Source organism: Hemitrygon akajei, chromosome 7, assembly GCF_048418815.1.
Source record: "Hemitrygon akajei chromosome 7, sHemAka1.3, whole genome shotgun sequence".
NCBI classification, from domain to species: domain Eukaryota; kingdom Metazoa; phylum Chordata; class Chondrichthyes; order Myliobatiformes; family Dasyatidae; genus Hemitrygon; species Hemitrygon akajei.
Window position 1 is genome coordinate 47,595,316 of NC_133130.1, and position 19,989 is coordinate 47,615,304.

The 19,989-nt window shown below is 36.2% G+C and overlaps 1 protein-coding gene across 2 annotated transcripts in view; it reads left to right on the top strand.

Annotated features, from left to right (window-relative positions):
* eprs1 (glutamyl-prolyl-tRNA synthetase 1) overlaps positions 1–19,989 on the top strand; it is a 55,057-nt gene that overhangs the window by 26,619 nt on the left and 8,449 nt on the right. Inside the window, exons 10-26 of one of the 2 annotated variants that reach the window (XM_073050796.1) lie at positions 1,209–1,442; positions 1,617–1,701; positions 1,838–1,897; positions 2,227–2,247; positions 3,276–3,386; positions 3,836–3,972; positions 4,060–4,267; positions 5,499–5,611; positions 6,296–6,410; positions 9,120–9,488; positions 10,323–10,553; positions 11,499–11,749; positions 13,792–13,843; positions 15,046–15,255; positions 15,590–15,662; positions 16,602–16,681; positions 19,563–19,664. In XM_073050796.1, coding sequence (XP_072906897.1) covers positions 1,209–1,442; positions 1,617–1,701; positions 1,838–1,897; positions 2,227–2,247; positions 3,276–3,386; positions 3,836–3,972; positions 4,060–4,267; positions 5,499–5,611; positions 6,296–6,410; positions 9,120–9,488; positions 10,323–10,553; positions 11,499–11,749; positions 13,792–13,843; positions 15,046–15,255; positions 15,590–15,662; positions 16,602–16,681; positions 19,563–19,664 — 2,452 coding nt within the window. The remainder of the gene's footprint in view (positions 1–1,208; positions 1,443–1,616; positions 1,702–1,837; positions 1,898–2,226; positions 2,248–3,275; positions 3,387–3,835; positions 3,973–4,059; positions 4,268–5,498; positions 5,612–6,295; positions 6,411–9,119; positions 9,489–10,322; positions 10,554–11,498; positions 11,750–13,791; positions 13,844–15,045; positions 15,256–15,589; positions 15,663–16,601; positions 16,682–19,562; positions 19,665–19,989) is intronic. The other variant, XM_073050797.1, reaches the window with a different exon arrangement.

The following is a 19,989-nucleotide window of genomic DNA, read 5'->3' on the forward strand; positions in this document are numbered from 1 at the left end:
CAGACACATATCACGCTGTTTAATCAAAGACCTTGACTTGCACATCTTTTTCAACCTCTTCCCCTCTCACCTTTCAACCTATGTAATGCAGTATTTGGCGTTTCCACCCTGGGAATAAGAATGTAACTGTCTAGCCATTCTATGCCCCTCATAATTTTCTATACTTCTATCAAGTCACCCCTCAACTCCAACGCTCCAGTGAAAACCATGTTTGTCCAGCCTCACCTTACAACTAATGCATTCCAATCTTGGCAACATCCTGGTGAACCTCTTTTTCACCCCTTTTCGGACCCTCTGTGTTCTCCTATTGTTTGATTATTATGATTAATCAGAAATTTAGCTGAATTAGCGATACTATGGCAGGAAAATTAATTCAGTAAGTAGAAATGGAAATGAAATAGAGCACACCGTCCACATGAAGATTAATGATGTTAGTTGACTTGTAATTTGAAAAACAACAGGGTAATATGTAGAAACTAGATTGTTGATGGACTTTTACTGTGGCCTGATTAGTTTGCATCTATTCTTTTCTATGCTGGAAGGCATAAAATGGGATGTGGAGGGCTGTAAAGGAATGGTTAATTTTGTTGAAGGTAAGGTGAAAAGACAAGCAATATAATAAGATATAACTCATTATTCTGAAATTATGTTGTAGAGATAAATATTTGACAACCCTGAAATCACTTGTAGATGTGTTAGTGTAGTGGGTAGCATGACATTATTACAGCTTAGTATCAGAATCTGGAGTTCAATTCTGGCACTGTTTGTAAGGAGTTAGTACGTTCTCCCTGTGACCATGTGAGTTTCCTCCGGGTACTCCAGTCTCCCACAGTCTAAAGAAGTATTGGTTTGTAAGTTAATTGGCCGTTGTAAGTTTACCTGTGAGTAGGCTAGTGTTAAAAAGGTGGGTTGCTGGGCATCGTGACTTGTTGGACCACAAGGGCCTGTTCTACATTGTATCTTTAAATAAATAAACTTGAACAGTAAGACAAATAACTAGGAAGTATTTCTTAAGGAACATTTGGTGAACAGTTTGGAAGCTTTTGGATTGGTAGACATGATAATGTAAATGATCAAAAGGTCATTGTTAGAATTGTATACTTGAAAAATGTTGCATTTTAACAGTGATGTAACTAATTGAGATGTGTAGTGAAATATTGCTACAGGTCAATGGTCATGTTTGAATTTCCGTTTTTCCCCTCTTGCAGAGTCTACCCAACATATGACTTTGCGTGCCCAATAGTAGACAGCATTGAAGATGTCACACATGCATTAAGGACAACTGAGTATCATGACCGGGATGAGCAATATTACTGGATAATAGATGCTCTGGAAATTCGAAGGCCTTACGTATGGGAGTACAGCCGTCTTAACCTAAATAACACTGTTCTGTCCAAGAGGAAGCTTACGTGGTTTGTCAACGAGGGATTGGTAGATGGATGGTACGGTTATGTTAAAATTATGCTTAACTAGTGCTTAAGCTGAACAATAATAATTTATAGATGTCTTTTTTGATGGTATTTTATTTTAAATTGTTTGAAATGTTCTCAGTTTTTTTATTATAATGGATTCTTGGAATACCATTTCTCATTCAAAATTTCTATATTTGATTTTAGGGATGATCCTCGCTTTCCAACTGTGCGTGGGGTCCTGCGGAGAGGAATGACTGTTGAAGGATTGAAACAGTTTATTGCTGCTCAAGTGAGTTGAAATGAGTGCTTTCCTGCATAGATTCATGATACTTTACTATTTGCATTGTTTCCAGTGATTTAGAGTAAAAACTTGTGCTAATGTTTCCCTATACAAAGATCTAAACATGTTAAATTTTCTGATGCAGGGTGGCTCCAGATCTGTTGTAAATATGGAGTGGGACAAAATCTGGTCCTTCAACAAAAAGGTAAATATATGACTTGATGGAAGCTTCTTTTACACCTTGCTGAGTAACATTTGGTTTTGCATATACTTTTTGTTAGAAGTTCTGTATGCTTTGTGTGAATTTACAGCTTTTGTGAGGAAAATGGAATGTTCTTTTGAATGGTTACTCGATGACAACTGTTTTCTCTGTTGCCTGAAAAAGTAATAAAAAATCTTAATTTTGGTGCAATTGTTTACTTACGTGCTGGACTAAGATTATGAAAAGAGAAAAATTCTCTATTCTGTAACCCAAAATGTGCAAATTTACTGTGAATTAAACACAATCTGTGCATTGCATTTTCTGCTTTCAAGCTGCAAACTAACTGTAACAAGGTATTACTTATTTTCTGCTCTAATTAGTGTTAGGTTTACTACACAGCTTGAAAAGCATGGCAAGAGTGCTTTAAAGTTCAAAGTGAGTGCAAGCTTGACCACTTTTTGAACTATTGTGATCACTTTTTTTCTTCTGATATGGTTTTCTGCACGTTTTGGTAGCAAAATAGTTATTAAAAATGGGATTGTGTATAATAAAAATGGAAGTAATTTTTTGCTATATCTTATGTAAACAAATTTTGCATTTTTACAAAAATTCAAGTGTTATTTCATGACTGGAGCCTGATTTTTAAATTGTATTTCTCCATCACAAATCTGGTAACTAATTCTAGGAAGAGGCATATTTATTGTGTTTAGCTAACCATTGCAAGTTCTTGTAATTTTAAAGTGAAAAAAAAATCAATATACAGTAGTTGTAGCTTTAAAACAAAACTTTGTTGTTGCACATACACAGTAAAAACACTGTACCATGTACAATATGGTTTATTAAATATCTCAAATTTGAAACAGATAATGTCTAATGTACAATCCTTGTGTGACTAAGTGCAGAAACACCATTCTGTGACTTTGGTTACTTGGCCAAAGTCTTGATCTAAACCATTTGAATTTGATGTGTTGAACTACGGTAATGTCTTGCTAATATACCCATTTGCTTGTACTTCAGATTCATTCTTCCTGCCTTTTTAATATTCATTTTCTCCTGTCTTCATACCTAAAGGGATCGCTTTTTATTTTATTTTAGCTCATATTGGGGATTGTTTATGTTGTTGCACTTAACTGAAAATCAAAATAATATTAAGGCCAATTTTTATTTATAAATGATTTGGGCAGTTAAAATTCACATATGCACTGTAACTAGCTGCCTAGAAATACCATTTTAAATGTATAAGGAACAAGAAACTCTTAAAAGCTCTCTTTATGCATCAAGGTAAACAATTCCATGTATTCTTATTTTGCAACTTGCATGCAATTGAAGACCAAACATAATTTTGGGCTGGGTAGATATAATGAGTACATCTGTTTTTCAGGTTATCGATCCAGTAGCACCTCGTTACACAGCATTATTGCAGGATGAGGTGGTGCCTGTGAGTGTTCCAGGGGCCAAGGAAGAAATGAAGGATGTGGCCAAGCACCCCAAGGTAATAGACCTTAAAAATAAATAGGTAAAGATAAAGTAAGAAAAATCCTCTTGACAGAGATTTCCCGAGTCTTACATAACCTGATGTGGATAGCCTACCTTGCTAGTGCATCAGGTGTGCATTCCAGTGCTCTGGTCTGGGTGATAGTAAGGCCTTCAAAGATGTTTCTGAGGAAGCTTCTCCCCTCAGATGTCCCATTCCGAGTTGAATATTTTTAAAAAGATTTAAAATGGCTCTTCCATTGGAGATTTTTAAAAGCTATTAAATGAGGTAAATTAAATTCTGAAAATGCTTTCAAGCCTCATTACAATGGCTGTGATTAATGAGATAAATCTGGATTGAATGGCTTACACCAGTAATGGTATCACAAACTTACTGGATTTTTTTAATTTTAAAAAAGCCCTTTACTGAGTTGTACTTTTATCTTTGATTCTTGCTCTTTCTGTCAGAACCCAGATATCGGGCTGAAACCTGTATGGTATGGATCGAAGGTATTAATTGAGGGAGCAGATGCAGAAACGTTCACAGAGGGAGAAATGGTTACTTTCATCAATTGGGGTAACATTAACATCACTAAAATTAACAGGTAAGAGACACAAGTTTGCTGCTTTATTCATAAGAACATGACATTTGGTTCTTTATATATCAGATTTAATAAAACATTTTATTTTAGAGATTCCAGGGGAAAAGTTGAATCACTTGAAGCAAAGTTAAATCTAGACAACAAAGATTATAAGAAAACAACGAAGATTACATGGTTAGCTGAGACTTCACAAGCTCCATTGATTCCCACAGTATGTATCTACTATGATCATCTAATATCTAAACCCGTCATCAGCAAGGATGAAGATTTCAAGGATTATGTTAACCGAAACAGCAAGGTAATGATTTGTAGTGCATGTTAGTTGCTAGATAGAATTTTAGTCATATTAGTTGCTTACTACAAAATGTTTGGGCGCACTTGGAGTATTGTGTCCTGTTTTCTGTTGTCAGGAAAGATGATGAAGCAAGAAAGGGCTGAGGAAAGATTCACAAGAATGTTTTCAGAATGGAAGGGCTTGAGTTATAAGGAGAGATTGAATAGACTAGGAGCATGGGAGGTTCACATGTTAGATGTAAATTTAATTATGTGAGGCATGAATAGAGTACATAGCTCTAAAGTATAGGGCAAAAGTTCAAGGTGAGAGGGAGGAGGTTCAAAGGGGATCTGGAGTGAGCTACCAGAGGAGGTGGTGGAGTCAGGTATATTTTCAACCTTTAAGGAGCATCTGGAAAGGTACTTGAATTAACAAGGCATGGAGAGGAATGGAATTAATGGGATCAGTATAAAAAGGCATAATTGTGTGCAGGAACATGGTGGGGCAACGTACAACTCTGATTCTGTAATTTTGATGATTTTATTTTTAATCCCTAATGGAATTTGTGCTCTTTTCACAATTAATACTATATAATCTTGAATATGATTTCCAACTAATAATTAGCCTTGTTCATTGGTACCATAGAAATTAAATAGAAAGAAGTATAAATCTTTAATTATTTTCTGCGCTTTCACACGCTTCAGTGTTGGCAAACAATCATAGTGAAACTTTGCAGGAGATAAATAGTGACAGAATGGAAAGTGACAGTTCCAATTCGTGTTCAAGTGTGTTATTCAACTGTACATATAGAGGCCGTTAATGCTATGAAAATTAGCTTTTAGCAGCAATGGCACAGTATCTTATGCAGAATTTCCCTTAAATATGTTACTAATTTTCTTGTTTATTCAGATGCTTTACTTTTCATTTGTTCTACTTGTAATCAATACATTTTGAATGATACTCTGTCATTTTGGGAAATTGTTCCCAGTATGCAAATTTCCTTTGTCAACTTTAGTTGACAATGAGTTATTGCATCAATCACCCAGATGCAATAGGCAGCTTATGTCTGATCTTGAGTAATGCATATGAATTTAATGTACTCATGACTGCTCAGGTGCAAATTATCCAAGCATAATTGATGAAGCATCTTGTTTGAGTGAGCTTTTTTGGGCAGTTTCAGATTTTGGGGCTTTGTATTGTAGTTTAACATTAGAAATTGTTTGAATGAAGGAATTGAAGAGGTTTTTTCCCTTAGAAAGAGGAACTAATGTTGGGTGATCCCTGTCTGAGAGATCTGAAGAAAGGAGATATCATTCAGCTACAAAGAAGAGGCTTTTTTATCTGTGATCTGCCGTATGAACCAGTTAGGTAAGTAGTTATGATAATTTGACTTGTTATACAGGAAGAATATCTAACTAAAGAATGAGCATAATGGTTAGAGCAACACAGTTACAGCTTGGGATGTCAAAGTTCAGAGTTCAATTCCGATGTAATCTGGAAGGAGTTTATATGCTCTCCTTGTGAATGCATAGATTACCTCTAAGTGTTCCAGTTTCCTCCCGCATTAACCAACTGGTTAATAGGTTAATTGGTCATTGTAAATTGTCCTAGGATTAGGCTGTTGGATTGCTGAACTGGTAGGGCCTGTTCCATGTTGTATCTCGAAATAAATAAATAAATGATTAATGTTTCTGGTTTAATGGTCGTATGGTAAGAGATGTGTTAAATTTTAGCCTAATGGTGATAAGTGTATTGACCATTAACTATGCTGTCTTTGTGGTGCTGGTCGACCACTTTTTTTTTCATTTATGGCATAAACATTTCTAAATACGGTAAGTCATTTATTGAAATTGATTATGATATTTAACAATATTTTTAGAGCTGTGTGTGGCATTAATTTGATTTCTACACTCTGGAGCAACATAGATATGAAAGCTGCATTGCATAATATAGGTTCCATATTTAAATAGCTCCATAACATCATAAAAGAAATTAAAAAGCTGTTTGTAATTTGATTGATGTCAGTCATATGATTTTCTGTTTTTGATATAGCCCATACAGTTGCAAAGAATCTCCTTGTGTTCTGATTTACATTCCTGATGGTCATACCAAGGAAATGCCTACCTCCGGTTCCAAGGAGAAGAGCAAACTTGACGTAGCTAAAGTGGTAAGAAAAGCTATTCAAAAATGTAGACTCGTAACTTTATTTTTAATCCCAAGCAATATTCTAATAGGGAAATTTATCAATCAATAGAAATCTTTTGATAGTTGCTAGTCTTTAGGCAATTTGATTTGTTCCATCTGATATCAGGAAACACATAGGATTGCAGCAAAGGATATGGATCCCAACGGCATTCTGGTAAGAGGGTGGAAGGTTTGTATTTCAGAACTTGCTACACCTAGGTTGTTCTGATGCAGCTATAATACTTACACTGAACATGGAAAATTGCTCATTTATGTCCTGTTCATAAGCAAAACAAATCCAATGTGGCCAGTTACCATTCCATTAGTCTATTCTTGATTATCAGCAGGATGATAGAACAGATGCTTATAATGTCTAACAATCTTGATATGATTATGATTCACCTGCTCACAAAAATTCAAGTTTGGATTCTGCCAGTCACTCCGTTCCTGACCTCGTTACAGCTGTCGTCCAAACATGAGCAAAACATCTGAACTCCAGAGGTGAAACATGAGTAACTGCTGTTGATATCAAGGCAGCATTTGATCAAGAATGGCATCAAGGAGTCCTGTTTAAGCAGTTTACATTTAAGTGCAACAAGACCCAGAACATGGGCAGGCATATGTTGATAGATAGCAAGTAATATTAATGCCACACAAGTGTCTGTCTCTAACAAGACAGAAACACCCATTGATACCAACCAGTGTTATTATTCTGAGTCTTTCACTAACAATACTCTGGGGGTTACTATTAACCAGAAACTGGAGTAGCCATATACACAATGTGGCTACAAGATGAGATCAGATGCTTGGAATCCTGAGGTGAATAACTTACTTCCTAACTCCCCCAAAACCTTTACAAGGCTTAAGTCAGCAGTGTGAAGGAATACTCTCTAATTGTCTAGATCAGCGAAGCTTCACCAACACTTAAGAATACCATATAGGACATTACAACCAACTTCATAGGCACCCAAATCCACAACCATTGATTCAACCACTAATGCATGGTAGCAGCAGTTTGCACCATCTGCAGGAAGCACTGCAACTGTTCACCAAGATCCTTTAAGTTCCTTCAACATCTGCACTTCAAGGACTGCAGTCGTTCAAGAGGCAGTTCTTTACCATTTTCAAGGGCGTTTAGGAATGGAAGTGCACATCAATTGAAATTCAGTTGTGATTGGTGTAGTTTATTCATAGCTTGTTGTAAAATCCAGAAAATATAAAAACCTGTGGGTTTTATTTCCTTTGTAATCCGTGGAGGTAAGTTGACAAAGCAATGGCATTTCAACGAAGGACTATTTTTGTACTTGCGTACATTTATTATGTCTTACTTCTGAGGTTTCTCAACAGAAGTGTTTTTAAACACTATTAGCTCATCCGTCTTGCCCACTATTTAGGGTTAAAGATCACTGTTCCCACTCTAGCTCTGTGGGTTCTAAACTGTTTGAGGAAGCCCTGCCAATTGTGGCAGGAAGTGCATAATGGGTAGGTGGGTAGATTGAGGAATGTGCACCTTTTACCATTTATGCTAGGTTTTTGTGAGCTTCCTGCTACTGGTTTGAGGTTCTTAATACTATTCACCACTTTGTGTCATGCATCGAGCAATCCCAGACTCCATTTTCAATGCTACATATCTTTCGCTGTGACAGAGGTTGTTAAAGGAGATCTGTCTTGGGAGACTATGCACTGTCTGTCCATTAGAGCTGACTGATGCTCAAGATGTTGGCCTAGAGAGGAATACTCACATCATCCTGATAATTAATTTGGAGGAATTGGTGGGTATGCTATTGATGCTTTCCTCTGTCTGTTACAGATGGTCAGAAGTATGGAATTCAGATAATGAAAACCACTTTGTGTATCTCAGTTACTGTTCTGTAATCCATTTTCTTTTGGTTTGCTTGCCTTCCAAGTTGGTAGTTCATCTTCAAGATACCAGTCTACATTGTGTGGGAAGTTGTTGGAAATATTGGTATTTTTCCACTTGGTCCTATCAAATTTAGGATTTCTGTGCAAGTGTATATGAATGTACAGATGTTTACCAGCATTTATTCTTGCTATACTCAGTTACAGAGTTTGGTGAGGGTTAGAAAATTAAAAAGCGTAATCACCAAAATATAATGGATTATTTGTTCAGCAGCTTGTGTCTCAGTTTATTTTAGTTCTGGTTCTTGTCTTTAAATGTACTTTTTTAATAATATCAAATTTTTAAAAAAATCCATAAATGTGTTTTGACTGTTTCAGAATGTCAGAAGTGTGAACTGTCAAGTGTTGACAGTTGTCCAACTCGGATGGTGTGGCCGAGGCCACTGATAATATTTTCAGTTGTTGTGTGTGAGCTTCTGCCCACCCCGTCATCATTCCCTGTGATGCTGTTTTCCTCAGACCAGTTTGTGTCTATTAGAAAGTTCTCTTTGGGAGAATTGTGAGAGTTAAGTGGGAATAGTTTTCATGCAAGGCATTAATTGCTCAAAATTGACTGGGCCATTATGTTTACTGACATACATATGTGCCGCAATTGCAGACTATAAGTACGGTTTAATTTTCCAGTAGATGATGAGAAGAAAAAATCAAAATCATTGCATGAGAGCCCTTTGAGTTTGTTTTCTTTTTAACAGGTAATACATGTCAAAAAATAGTAAAGTAATTAAATCAAAGGATCAGTTTAACTGATTTTTAAACATTTTCAATATTTTAGGTTAAAACTGAGTCTGTAGCTACAAATGAGTCATCTCATGACGTTTCATCTGCTTCAACAAATGATGCAGTGGACCTTATTGCACTTTACAACAAAGTAGCTCAACAAGGTGAGGTGGTGCGTGGACTGAAGGCAAAGAAAGCATCCAAAGAAGAGGTGGATGTAGCAGTTAAAGGACTAGTAACTTTGAAAGCTGAATATAAGAAAAGGAGTGGTACTGAATACAAGCCTGGAAAGCCACCGGCATCAGTTGATAGCTCTCTCTCTGAATCTAAGACTGTGGACACAAATAATAGCAGCATTCTTTTTGACAAGGTGTTTCAACAAGGCGAGATTGTTCGAAAACTCAAAGCAGAGAAAGCACCCAAGGTATTTTTCCCTCTTAAAATCTTCCAAGATGTGTCTTTTCCTCCACATTAGCATATGGAAACATAATTAACTTTTCAGTAACAAAAGAATGCAGATTTTTAATTAGTTTTGAGTGAACTTTTGTTACTTAACTGGTTTCTAATCATGCCAAAATACAGATAAATGTAAGTACAGCAGATGAAAAATGTCAAATGCACTGTAGATGCTGGAAATCTAGAATAATAGAAAATAACAGTTCTGATTATGTGTCTGTGAGTTGAAACCTTGACCATTTCTCTTTCCATAGATGATACCTAACTTCTTGAGTTTTCCAGCATTTTCTGCTGTTATTTCAGATGAAACCAAATTTCTACTTGTTTGAGAAAATTTGCAGATGTTGGAAATCCGAGCAACACACACAAAATGCTGGAGGAGCTCAGTAGGCCAGGCAGCATCTACAGAAAAGAGGATTGTCACCGTTTCGGGCCGAAACCCTTAAACAGGACTCTTTTACCGTAGATGCTGCTTGGCCTGCTGGGTTCCTCCAACATGTTGTGCGTGTTTCTACTTAAATCTTATGTTGATATCTCAAATGAAACGCTCACTGAATTTCTAAATTTTGAGCTAATAAAATCCCAAAATGTTAATAACTTAATTGATGTAAGAATAGGGTGATTTATAATAAGTGATGATGTGGGTATTTTCTAGCATGATCAAACTACATTTCTGCTTATTTCATTCAGCATGCTATTCTCATAATCGAGAAGTCTGAAATGCATGTTGAAATACTTGAATAATTAAATATTTTGCCTCAGGCTTGGCTTGTTTTTGTTTAATTGTTACTTCTTGATTCAGAGTCATGTGGATGAAGCAGTGAAAATGCTTCTAGCTTTAAAAGCAGAGTTTAAAGAGAAGACTGGTGAGGAGTACAAACCAGGGAAGCTACCTGCTCCGAAGGTAGAAGCAGTAACTCCAGTTGTGAACTGCTCTATAGAAGCATCTGGACTTGATGAAAAAGCACTGTACAGCAAGGTGGCTGAACAAGGAGAAGTTGTACGCAAACTTAAAGCAGAGAAGGCATCTAAGGTAATGTCATGAAATTCTTCAGTTATTGAATCCATATGGTGTCCTTGCCATGTTTATATAAAGGAGTGAAAGGTGGCTATTTTTTTTTCAAGATTACATCTTACCTGTCTGCTCAAACAGATTTGGAATAATTTAGGCTGAAAGAATTTATGAAAGTTATATAAATTATGTTATTTCAAAGTAACTTTATTATCAAAGTGCATATATGTTGCCATATACTACCCTAAGATTCATTTTCTTGAGTGCAAACTCAATAAATCCACAATTAAATAATAACCATAATAAAATCAATGATAGAGCACACTAACTTGGGCATTCAACCACTGTGCAAAAGACAACAAACTGTGCAAATACAAAAAGAAAGGAATAATAATAAGTAAATAAGCAATAAATATTGAGAACATGAGATGAAGAGTCCTTGAAAATGTCCATAATTTGTGGGAACTTTTCAATGATGGGGCAAGTGAAGTTGAGTGAAATTAACCCTTTTGGTTCAAGAGCCTGTTGGCTGAGGAGTAATGACTGTTCTTGAAGCTGGTTGTGAGAGTGCTGAGGCTCCTGTGCCTTTTTTCTGATGGCAGCAATGAGAAGGGCCTATTTCTGTGCCGCAGTGTTCTATGACTCTATACTTCACCAGCCAGGTTCCTAGTGAATTGGAGCAAAGCACTGATAAATTGGTAACAATCTCAGTCAAAACGACTGAACAAGTAACTTGCATAGAATTTTACCTTGTATCTAATATTGATTGCCCAATATTGAGGCCAAACTCCCAATTTTCCTAGGTAGGCTAAATCATTCCTGAATGATTTCCCCTTTTGAGTGCCATAACTTTAGAGTACATTGTAGTTACTGTAACAGAAAATTTATTACTTGTTTTGCTATTTGGTGATTTTCTAATTTGGTTCTACATACAAGTTTTTCTCTGTTTGTAATTTTACTTTCCAGGAGATGATAGATGCTGCTGTTGCCTTGCTCCTTGATTTGAAGAGCCAGTATAAAGCCATAACTGGAGTGGAGTATAAGCCAACTGCTGGAGGTGATGAGAGGAACAAAAATAAAAAAGAAAAACAAAACAAATCTGAGAAACAGAATAAATCTGAAAAATCAGAGGAACACAAGAAAAACATAAAAGAGCAGGAGCAAGGATCAAACAGTGGAGGTGCAGGTGAAGGTCAAGGGCCAAAGAAGCAGACTCGGTAAGTACAAATTACTCAAGACAAATTCACTTAAATTCTGCTCCAAATAGTAGAAACTTGCTTGACAGATCTTTAGTTGGAAGCAGGGTCGAAGCTGTTACCAAAATTAGATAATTCGTGCTCCCATTTGGCTCCAATCTGAAAATACCCCAAACTCGCAGACACCCCTTCACCCTCAGAGTACAAATATGGTCAGGAGTACAGCCCTGCAATCAGTTTATATTTGAGTGGGTTTTAAAATATTTTCCTTTTATTAGATGTCAGTCTTGTTAAATGCCCAAATAATGTCAAAAGTATTATACTTGCATGGCTACACCTGTGTGTATCTTTAAACTACACTCTATTGCTTGGACAACAGCAGGAACTGGGAACTTAAGATATTGTGATAGATTTGAAATAATTTACTATAGCTATAATCTTTCATAAATATTGTACTTGACATTCTTTTGGTCTTCGTGAAAGTGAGGGATATCTGCTAAAAATGTTGCAACCAGATGTCAGTGGAAGTTGGGAGTAGAATGGGCCATGTGCTAAATTAATTAATTCGTGCAACCATACTCGCATCTGAGAACACCTTCTGTGCATCAGTGTCCTTTTTACCTCATGTGTCCTGTGCTAAACTCTCTGTAGACTGTGTAACATTGAGATTATATATTTATTGCTGCCAAGAATTTGTACAGCTCTCGGAAATCTCCAAATGGAATACGACTGTCTAAATAATTAAAGGAGTAGACACGGTTAGAGTCAGTTCAACACCATCCTTCTATGTTGCATTGTTCCTCAAACTAAAATTGAGTGCCTCCCAAGGATGCTATGTAGAATTTGTAAAAATAGAAGAAATGGCACTTTGTGATTATGACTACGTTTTAGAACTAAAAAGGACATTATTACACACAAACCCAGTGCATTATTGAAATCCCTGTGATCACAGAAAAAATCTCCCATAATTTAATTTGGTCCATATATTTATATAAAAACACTGTCATCTATATTAACAATATGGATGAGAGTGTCTTGAGTGTGGTTAGTAATTTTGCAGATGGTATAGTGGACTATCTTACAGTTAGAAAATTAATTAAGTTTGCAGCAAGATCTAGATCAACTGGGAAAGTAGGCCAAGGAATGGCAGATGGAATTTAACACAGACAAATGTGAACTTCTGCATTTTGGAAAGTTAATCTAGGACTTGCACAGTAAATGACAGGGTCTTGGAGAGTGTTGTAGAATGGAGACCTGTTGATATAAGTACATGGCTCCCTGAAAGTGACGATATACAGAAGTTAGATGGGATAATGGAAAAAGTGTTGGTCATACTTGCCTTCCTCAGTCAGGATGCTGAGTACATGAGTTAGGATGTCAGTTCTGGTCATTTAGCTATAGGAAAGAACTCATTCAACTGGGAAGTGTGCACAAAAGATTCACAAGGATGCTACTGGGATTGGAAGGCTTGAGTATAAGGAGAGGCTGGATCAGCTAGAGCTATTTCTTTCCCCCTGCAGTGTAGGAAGTTGAGGAGTAACCTTACAGATTAAGCAAAATTATGAGGGGTATGGGTAAGGTGAATGTTGCAGTTTTTCCCCCCAAGGTAAGTGACTCTAAAACTAGAGAGTACAGACTTACGATGAGACGGGAAAATGTAAAAGGGAACTTCATGCAGAAGGTGGTGTGAATGTGGAATGTGCTGTCAGAGGAAGTGGTAGAGACAGGTACAATTATAACACTTTAAAGATGTTGACACAGAAATATTGGATATTACAGGTATATGTGCCAAATGCAGACAATGGGGGCCAGCTCATGTAGGCATCCTGTTTGGTATAGATGAGGTGGCTTGATGGACCTGTTTACATGGCACATAACTGACTTTGTAACTAGTGGCATTTAGCTTTGTCTTGTAGCCTTGAAGTTTTAGCAACATTTTTTAAAAAATGTGCATGAGAACCTTTTTTTTTAAAAAAGCACCATTTTGAATCTGCAAGAGTTTAAAGCATGAAGGTTGGAGTTAGTCAATTGTTAATTATTTGTTTCTTGGTTCCTCTTTATAGATTGGGCCTAGAAGCGAAAAAGGAAGAGAATCTGGCAGAATGGTATTCACAAGTAAGTCTATGTTAACTTTTCTTTTTGAGCACAGTAACATGTTCTAAACTGAATCCAATGTTTATTCCTGCATCTAGTTCTCAAAGAATTGGGAAATGTTTATTTGCATTTTTCAGTCGCTTGCCATTTTTAGTGGCGTCACTGAGCAAGGAAAATTACTTGCATTCGGTATCATTCTTTTAAATGGTATTTCAACTTCAGACTTTGTTCTGACCTAGCATAACCGGACTATTTTTAAAAACTCATTTTAAGTTGAGTGAACTAGTATTTCAAGGCTTTTCAGTATAATTAGTAAAACTGCTTTGAGATGTGCAGTAGTGAATTCCTCTGAGCAGTAATTTCATTTGGGTAAATTTGCTTTTTGGTCTACCTGAATGATAGTCCTCACTGTTAGCAACTGCCATGATGTTTCTTAGTCTATTTTTGATTCTTTGAAATCACCTGTTGTGAAGTTACATTTTTAACAATATAACTCAACTATAGTAGTCAATGTCTTTTTACTGCACACAATGTTTAATCATTGCAGAGAGAAAAATGTTTTTACTATAGTTCCCTTATAGAAGATTTCAGTTTGTTTTTTAATAAAATGATGTTTCATTTTTTAATTAAGCTGTTATTTAAATCCAACTTTAAACTTTTAAATCCTAAGTTGTTTAAATAGCTAAAAACATTGAAATTAGTTTTAACTTGTACAACATTGATTTCACACACACCAGTAAACCAGAAATAAATGGAGAAATCATGGGTATAATGTTTATGTTGGTTATCAATATGTTATTGCCACAGAGTCTAACTCCAGCCTGCATACAAATGAAGAATCAAAATATAATAATAAAGCATGGGATATAAACTTCTTTGAACTAGAAAAATAATAATACCATCTGTATTGCCAGATTACTGTTGCCTTTTGAGTGAACAGCCGTTATGTGCAGCAATTCTTTGCCACGGTCAGCTTTGGAAGCAAAATTTTATGTATATTTAAGGTAGAGTTTATGATAGATTCTTGATTGGTCAGGATGTGAAGGGATATGGGGAGAAGGCAGGAACTGGGGCTGAGAAGAAAATTGGATCAATCAGCCATGATTAAATGGTGGAGCAGACTTGATGGGCCAAATGGCCTAATTCTGCTCCTATATCTTATGGTCTTATTTGTTGAAAGGAAGTTTTTTTTGTCTTCTCAAAGGGTCTCTTTCTGTATTCAGGTCATTACAAAATCAGAATTGATCGAATATTATGATGTTAGTGGCTGCTATGTTCTCCGTCCATGGTCATATGCTGTCTGGGAAACCATCAAAGATTTCTTTGACCGTGAGATTAAGAAACTGGGTGTGGAAAACTGCTACTTTCCCATGTTTGTATCTCAGGCAGCCCTTGAGAAGGAGAAATCTCACATCGCAGACTTTGCCCCTGAGGTAAGAACAAATATACTTGAAAGTCCATCAGAACTCTAGTAGTGTTTAGAGATGTGTGATTCCATAATATAGTTAGTGTAAATTCCATAATTTGGACATGAGCTAAAATTTGGAATCTGGATATACCTGTGTAAATACTGAATTTCCCCCGGAACTTCATGTCATTAATTAATTTAAGGGTATAAAGACTTGTATATCAGCCTTGAATCTGTTGACAGTAATATCAGTCTAGGTTTTGATTCACTTGACCTGTCACTGATATGTTCATTTAAAACACATGATGATAAAGAATGTTTTGCTTCTTGAAGTAATCATTAATTTATTTCAAAATTAGGTAGCTTGGGTGACAAGATCAGGAAAAACAGAGCTGGCAGAGCCAATTGCTGTTCGTCCAACAAGTGAAACTGGTATGAAATAACTTAATCAAGTCTTTTATAGCCTTTAGCTTAATATACTTTGATAACAAGGAAGGTCATGAATATGAGTAGTGTATATCGTAATGCCCTCAAGGCATCTTGGTGATTAACAACTAATTGTGCAACTGTTGATAAATATAGTAACCAGCTTAAGCGCACAAAAAAGATAAATGACCTATTATTTTGACTTTGATCTTAACAGTTGACGATGAAGTGTTAAACTGTACGTTAGTAGAATCCTTTACCTTACAGAAAATGATGCCAAGTTCTCTAGCATTCACCTGAATTGGCAGATTTGGAGTTCTTTTCAGACTTTACTCAAAGCTCAGGATATAATAGTGTGATTGAATTCACAACCTGTTTCCTGATGATTGCAGATACAATTCAGTTTTACAGAATATTGTTGGCTCTGGACCGACCTTCCAATTAAATTAGAATTCCTTTTTAAAGTATCCTTTTTTCAGATATGATTTTTATAAAAAAATAAATGCACTGTGTCAAATAGGACATTCCCTCACTCTGAAAGCTAGTTACATTATTAAATAATATCTGCCAACTTCTTCCCTTTTCTTCTAGTAAAGTTCTCTAACTTCTACTTCTAATTGCATTCTCCAAAATAGTGAAAATGATGTTTTTTTTAAATGCCTTTATGAAACCCACTCAGAATTCTGGTGCATCTATAGTACATTATAATTATTTTTGCTCTCATAAAGAGCTCTAATTCTTTGAACAGAACCTCTTATACTTGCCATAGTGACATCAGTAATTAAAAAAAAATGCTAGGAAGGATTATCTGGTCAGACAGGATATTTTGAAGATAGATGGATCTTGGCTGTTTGACATAGCAAATATTTGAAAGTGATTATTCTCTGAAGAGAAACTAATAATGTCAATGATGCAAGCTAAATTTTCTCATGTTCACTTTGCTAGTTATGTACCCAGCCTATGCCAAATGGGTTCAATCACATCGTGATTTACCAATCAAGCTCAATCAATGGTGCAACGTAGTGGTAGGTATTGAAGGCAAAGTTTGTCTGCATTAATATATATTAATCTGTTTGTATTTCATGTCAAGTTTGATTGCACAAAGCTGTTATGGCCCTTCAGAATGCTTTTCTTGTTATCAATTTTCACTTTTAGGAACTTGGTTTAATCTTACTTGACTCTACTATTGACATGTCCTTTTGATAAGTTTCCTTCCTTACTCCACACAATATATGGGCCTATGATGCTCCCATCTGTGTAGATCATTTGAGGGTTTCTTATTTTTACTCCTAATGTTTAAAAGCTATTCTGATTTTTTTTTTAAAGCTTTAGCTATTCATAGAACTATAGAACATTACAGCACAGAAACAGGCCTTTTGGCCCTTCTTGTCTATGCAGAAACATTTTTCTGCCTAGTCCCACTGTCCTGCACCTGGACCATATCCCTCCATACACCTCTCATCCATGTATCTGTCCCAAGTTTTTCTTAAATGTTAAAAGTGAGCCCACATTTACCACTTCATCTGGCAGCTCATTCGACACTCCCACCACTCTCTGTGAAGAAGCCCCCCCCCCAATGTTCCCTTTAAACTTTTCACCCTTAACCCATGTCCTCTAGATTTTTTTCTCCCCTAGCCTCAGTGGAAAAAATTTATGTTTATCTTTGAGTTAGTACCTTGTGTTCAGTTTTTGCTGAAGTTGGCACATTAAGAGCACTTAACTGATTTTAGGAATTTGCTTACCTTGCATGGTCCTTCATCAGTATTAAATACATAAAATCATTCAGACTCGCTGGATAATCCAGTGGAGTTGTGCGTGGCACCATTGATATACTCAGAAAGTCGTTTCTTGCCTATAAAAGGAAGAAAAAAACAAAAGATAATCTACTTTCACCAAGTAGGAAAACTGCAGAGTAATTAATTTTGTTACCTCTCAAAAATAAACTAATTTCCATTCCAGCCCCCGAATCAACTTGCCTATTGCTGAAACAACATTTCTTTGCTATCTCAAAATTTGGCTTTTCTAATGCGTTCCTGTCACCATAAATGTGATTTCTGTTGTCTGACTGCATTGGTTCCTATTTAAAGTGATTTTGACATTTCTCCTAATAATTACAGGTTTCCCCCGCTATTCAAAAGTAGAGTGTTCCTTTGAAACCTTTTGTAAACTGAAATGGCGTAAAGCGAAGAAGCAATCACCATTAATTTATGTAGGAAAAATTTTAGAGCGTTCCCAGACCCAAAAAATAACCTACCATATCATACCAAATAACACATAAAACCTAAAATAACACTAATATATAGTAAAAGCAGGAATGATAAGATAAATACACAGCCTATATAAAGTAGAAATAATGTATGATGTACAGTGTAGTTTCACTTACCAGAATCGGTAAATTGCAGTTTCGTCACAGTTAAACATATGCTTATACGAATAACCACCTTCTGTAATTATTTTCTTCAGTTCTTCTGGGAACCTTTCGGCAGCTTCTGTATCAGCCGAAGCACTCTCTCCAGTAACCTTTCAGCTATGAAGCTGCCCTCACCTCAAAAACCGATCAAGCCACCCATGACCACCTTTAAATCCCACTTTTGCAACACTTTCATCACCATCGTCCAGTGCTGTCTGTTTCAGTTTATTAAAAAGACTGACTGATGTCTCCTTAAATATAAGATAACGGAACACCATGCTTTGCTCAGGGTGTGCGCTGCCTCTAATGGCTCACTGCAAAACAAACACTGAACGCTGTTTTTGCTTTTTGCCTTTTTCGTAAAAGCGGAAATCCTCTTCGGATTTCTTTCAGTTCACGAAAACCGGTACTAATATAGGTCTTTTGTAAAAGCGAAGTGGCGTAAAGCGAACTTTCAAAAAGCGAGGGATACCCGTATCAATATTGTCAATGAAGGTTCCTTTACTCTGCCACATTTACAGAATTCTAAGCTCTACTCCAGTTATGTATTTTTGATCATCTATAAATTTAGTTATTCATAAATGGTAGACAATCCTTTTTTTCTTGTCTTAAGCTGTGGATTGTATGACCTCTTTACCCATTCTCCTTTAAGGCAATTGTTGCCTCTTTGACTAAGATTTTGGTCACATGTTTCCTTTAGTAGAGGCATCTGGATGTAGGGGACACAATTTCAGAATAATGTACTCCCATTTTAGATGACGAGGAAGAGGATTAGAATACCTTGAAGTTCATCATCTCTGAGAGCTGTAAGACTAGAGTGATAATATATTCAAAGCAGATATTTAAATTTCAAGGGGAATGAGGGATTTTGAGAGAATGTAGAAAAGTTAGCATTAAGGCCAAGAATAACCATGATCTTATGGAATGGTGAAAGAGGCTTGAGGGACTGACTGACCCCTGTAATGTGTGTCAGATGTTGAAAGAAGAAGGTATAAATAAAGTATAATAATTCCTCAAACCCAGTCAAATTTGAATGATGGAATGAGGGTTTTCAAAACTTGGCCCAGCATCTGTTACTTTCTTTGTAAATACTTCTGAATATTAGGAAAACAAATTACTGATAACTAAATCCAGTCATTTGCTTCATGACCTTTTGTATGATGAATTTATATGTTGAATCCAAATTCTTGCAACCTTATGGCAGTTTTGTTGTGTTACCTCCAGTTTTATGGCATCCATGTATATTCATTTTTCTGATTTGTGACTTGGCTCTTTCATTTCCCACCTTTGATGGCAAAGCCCCCAGTGCCTTTGTCCCTACTCCTACATTCCAATCTTCAACTCCTCTACCTCGATACATTAGCACTTATGTTAAAGATGCCTTCTGCTTCTCTATTTTCTCAGTGTATTTTGCTATATTCTGCAATAGCCTTTGATTTTTCTAAACTTGATTATTGATCAGAGCGGCTAATTGTGTGATTACACCTTCTCTACAGCGCTGGGAATTTAAACACCCACAGCCATTTCTTCGCACTCGTGAGTTCTTATGGCAGGAAGGCCATACAGCTTTTGCTACTCGTGAGGAGGCTGCAGAAGAGGTAAAGCATTGAGAGGGTTGGAGTTCATAATTCCCAAGCAACATTATTTTGAATAACTTTCACCCATGTTGAATATGAAAACATTTTTGTTATAACAGTTGAGCACTTATTGGTATTAAATTGTTGTCCTACGATTCATTACCTGGACAGTGGCTTTGTGGTAACACATTAGTATCTACTGTATTAAAGCTTTGGGATGTTACTTGGTCCATGATGTTTCAGAGAAAGCAAATTTAGTTACTACTGAAATTTCAGTTTCAGCGTGCCAGTGGAGGGATCTGAATATTGACTACTTGCCAATTGTCCATCATACTGGCAATTAGTA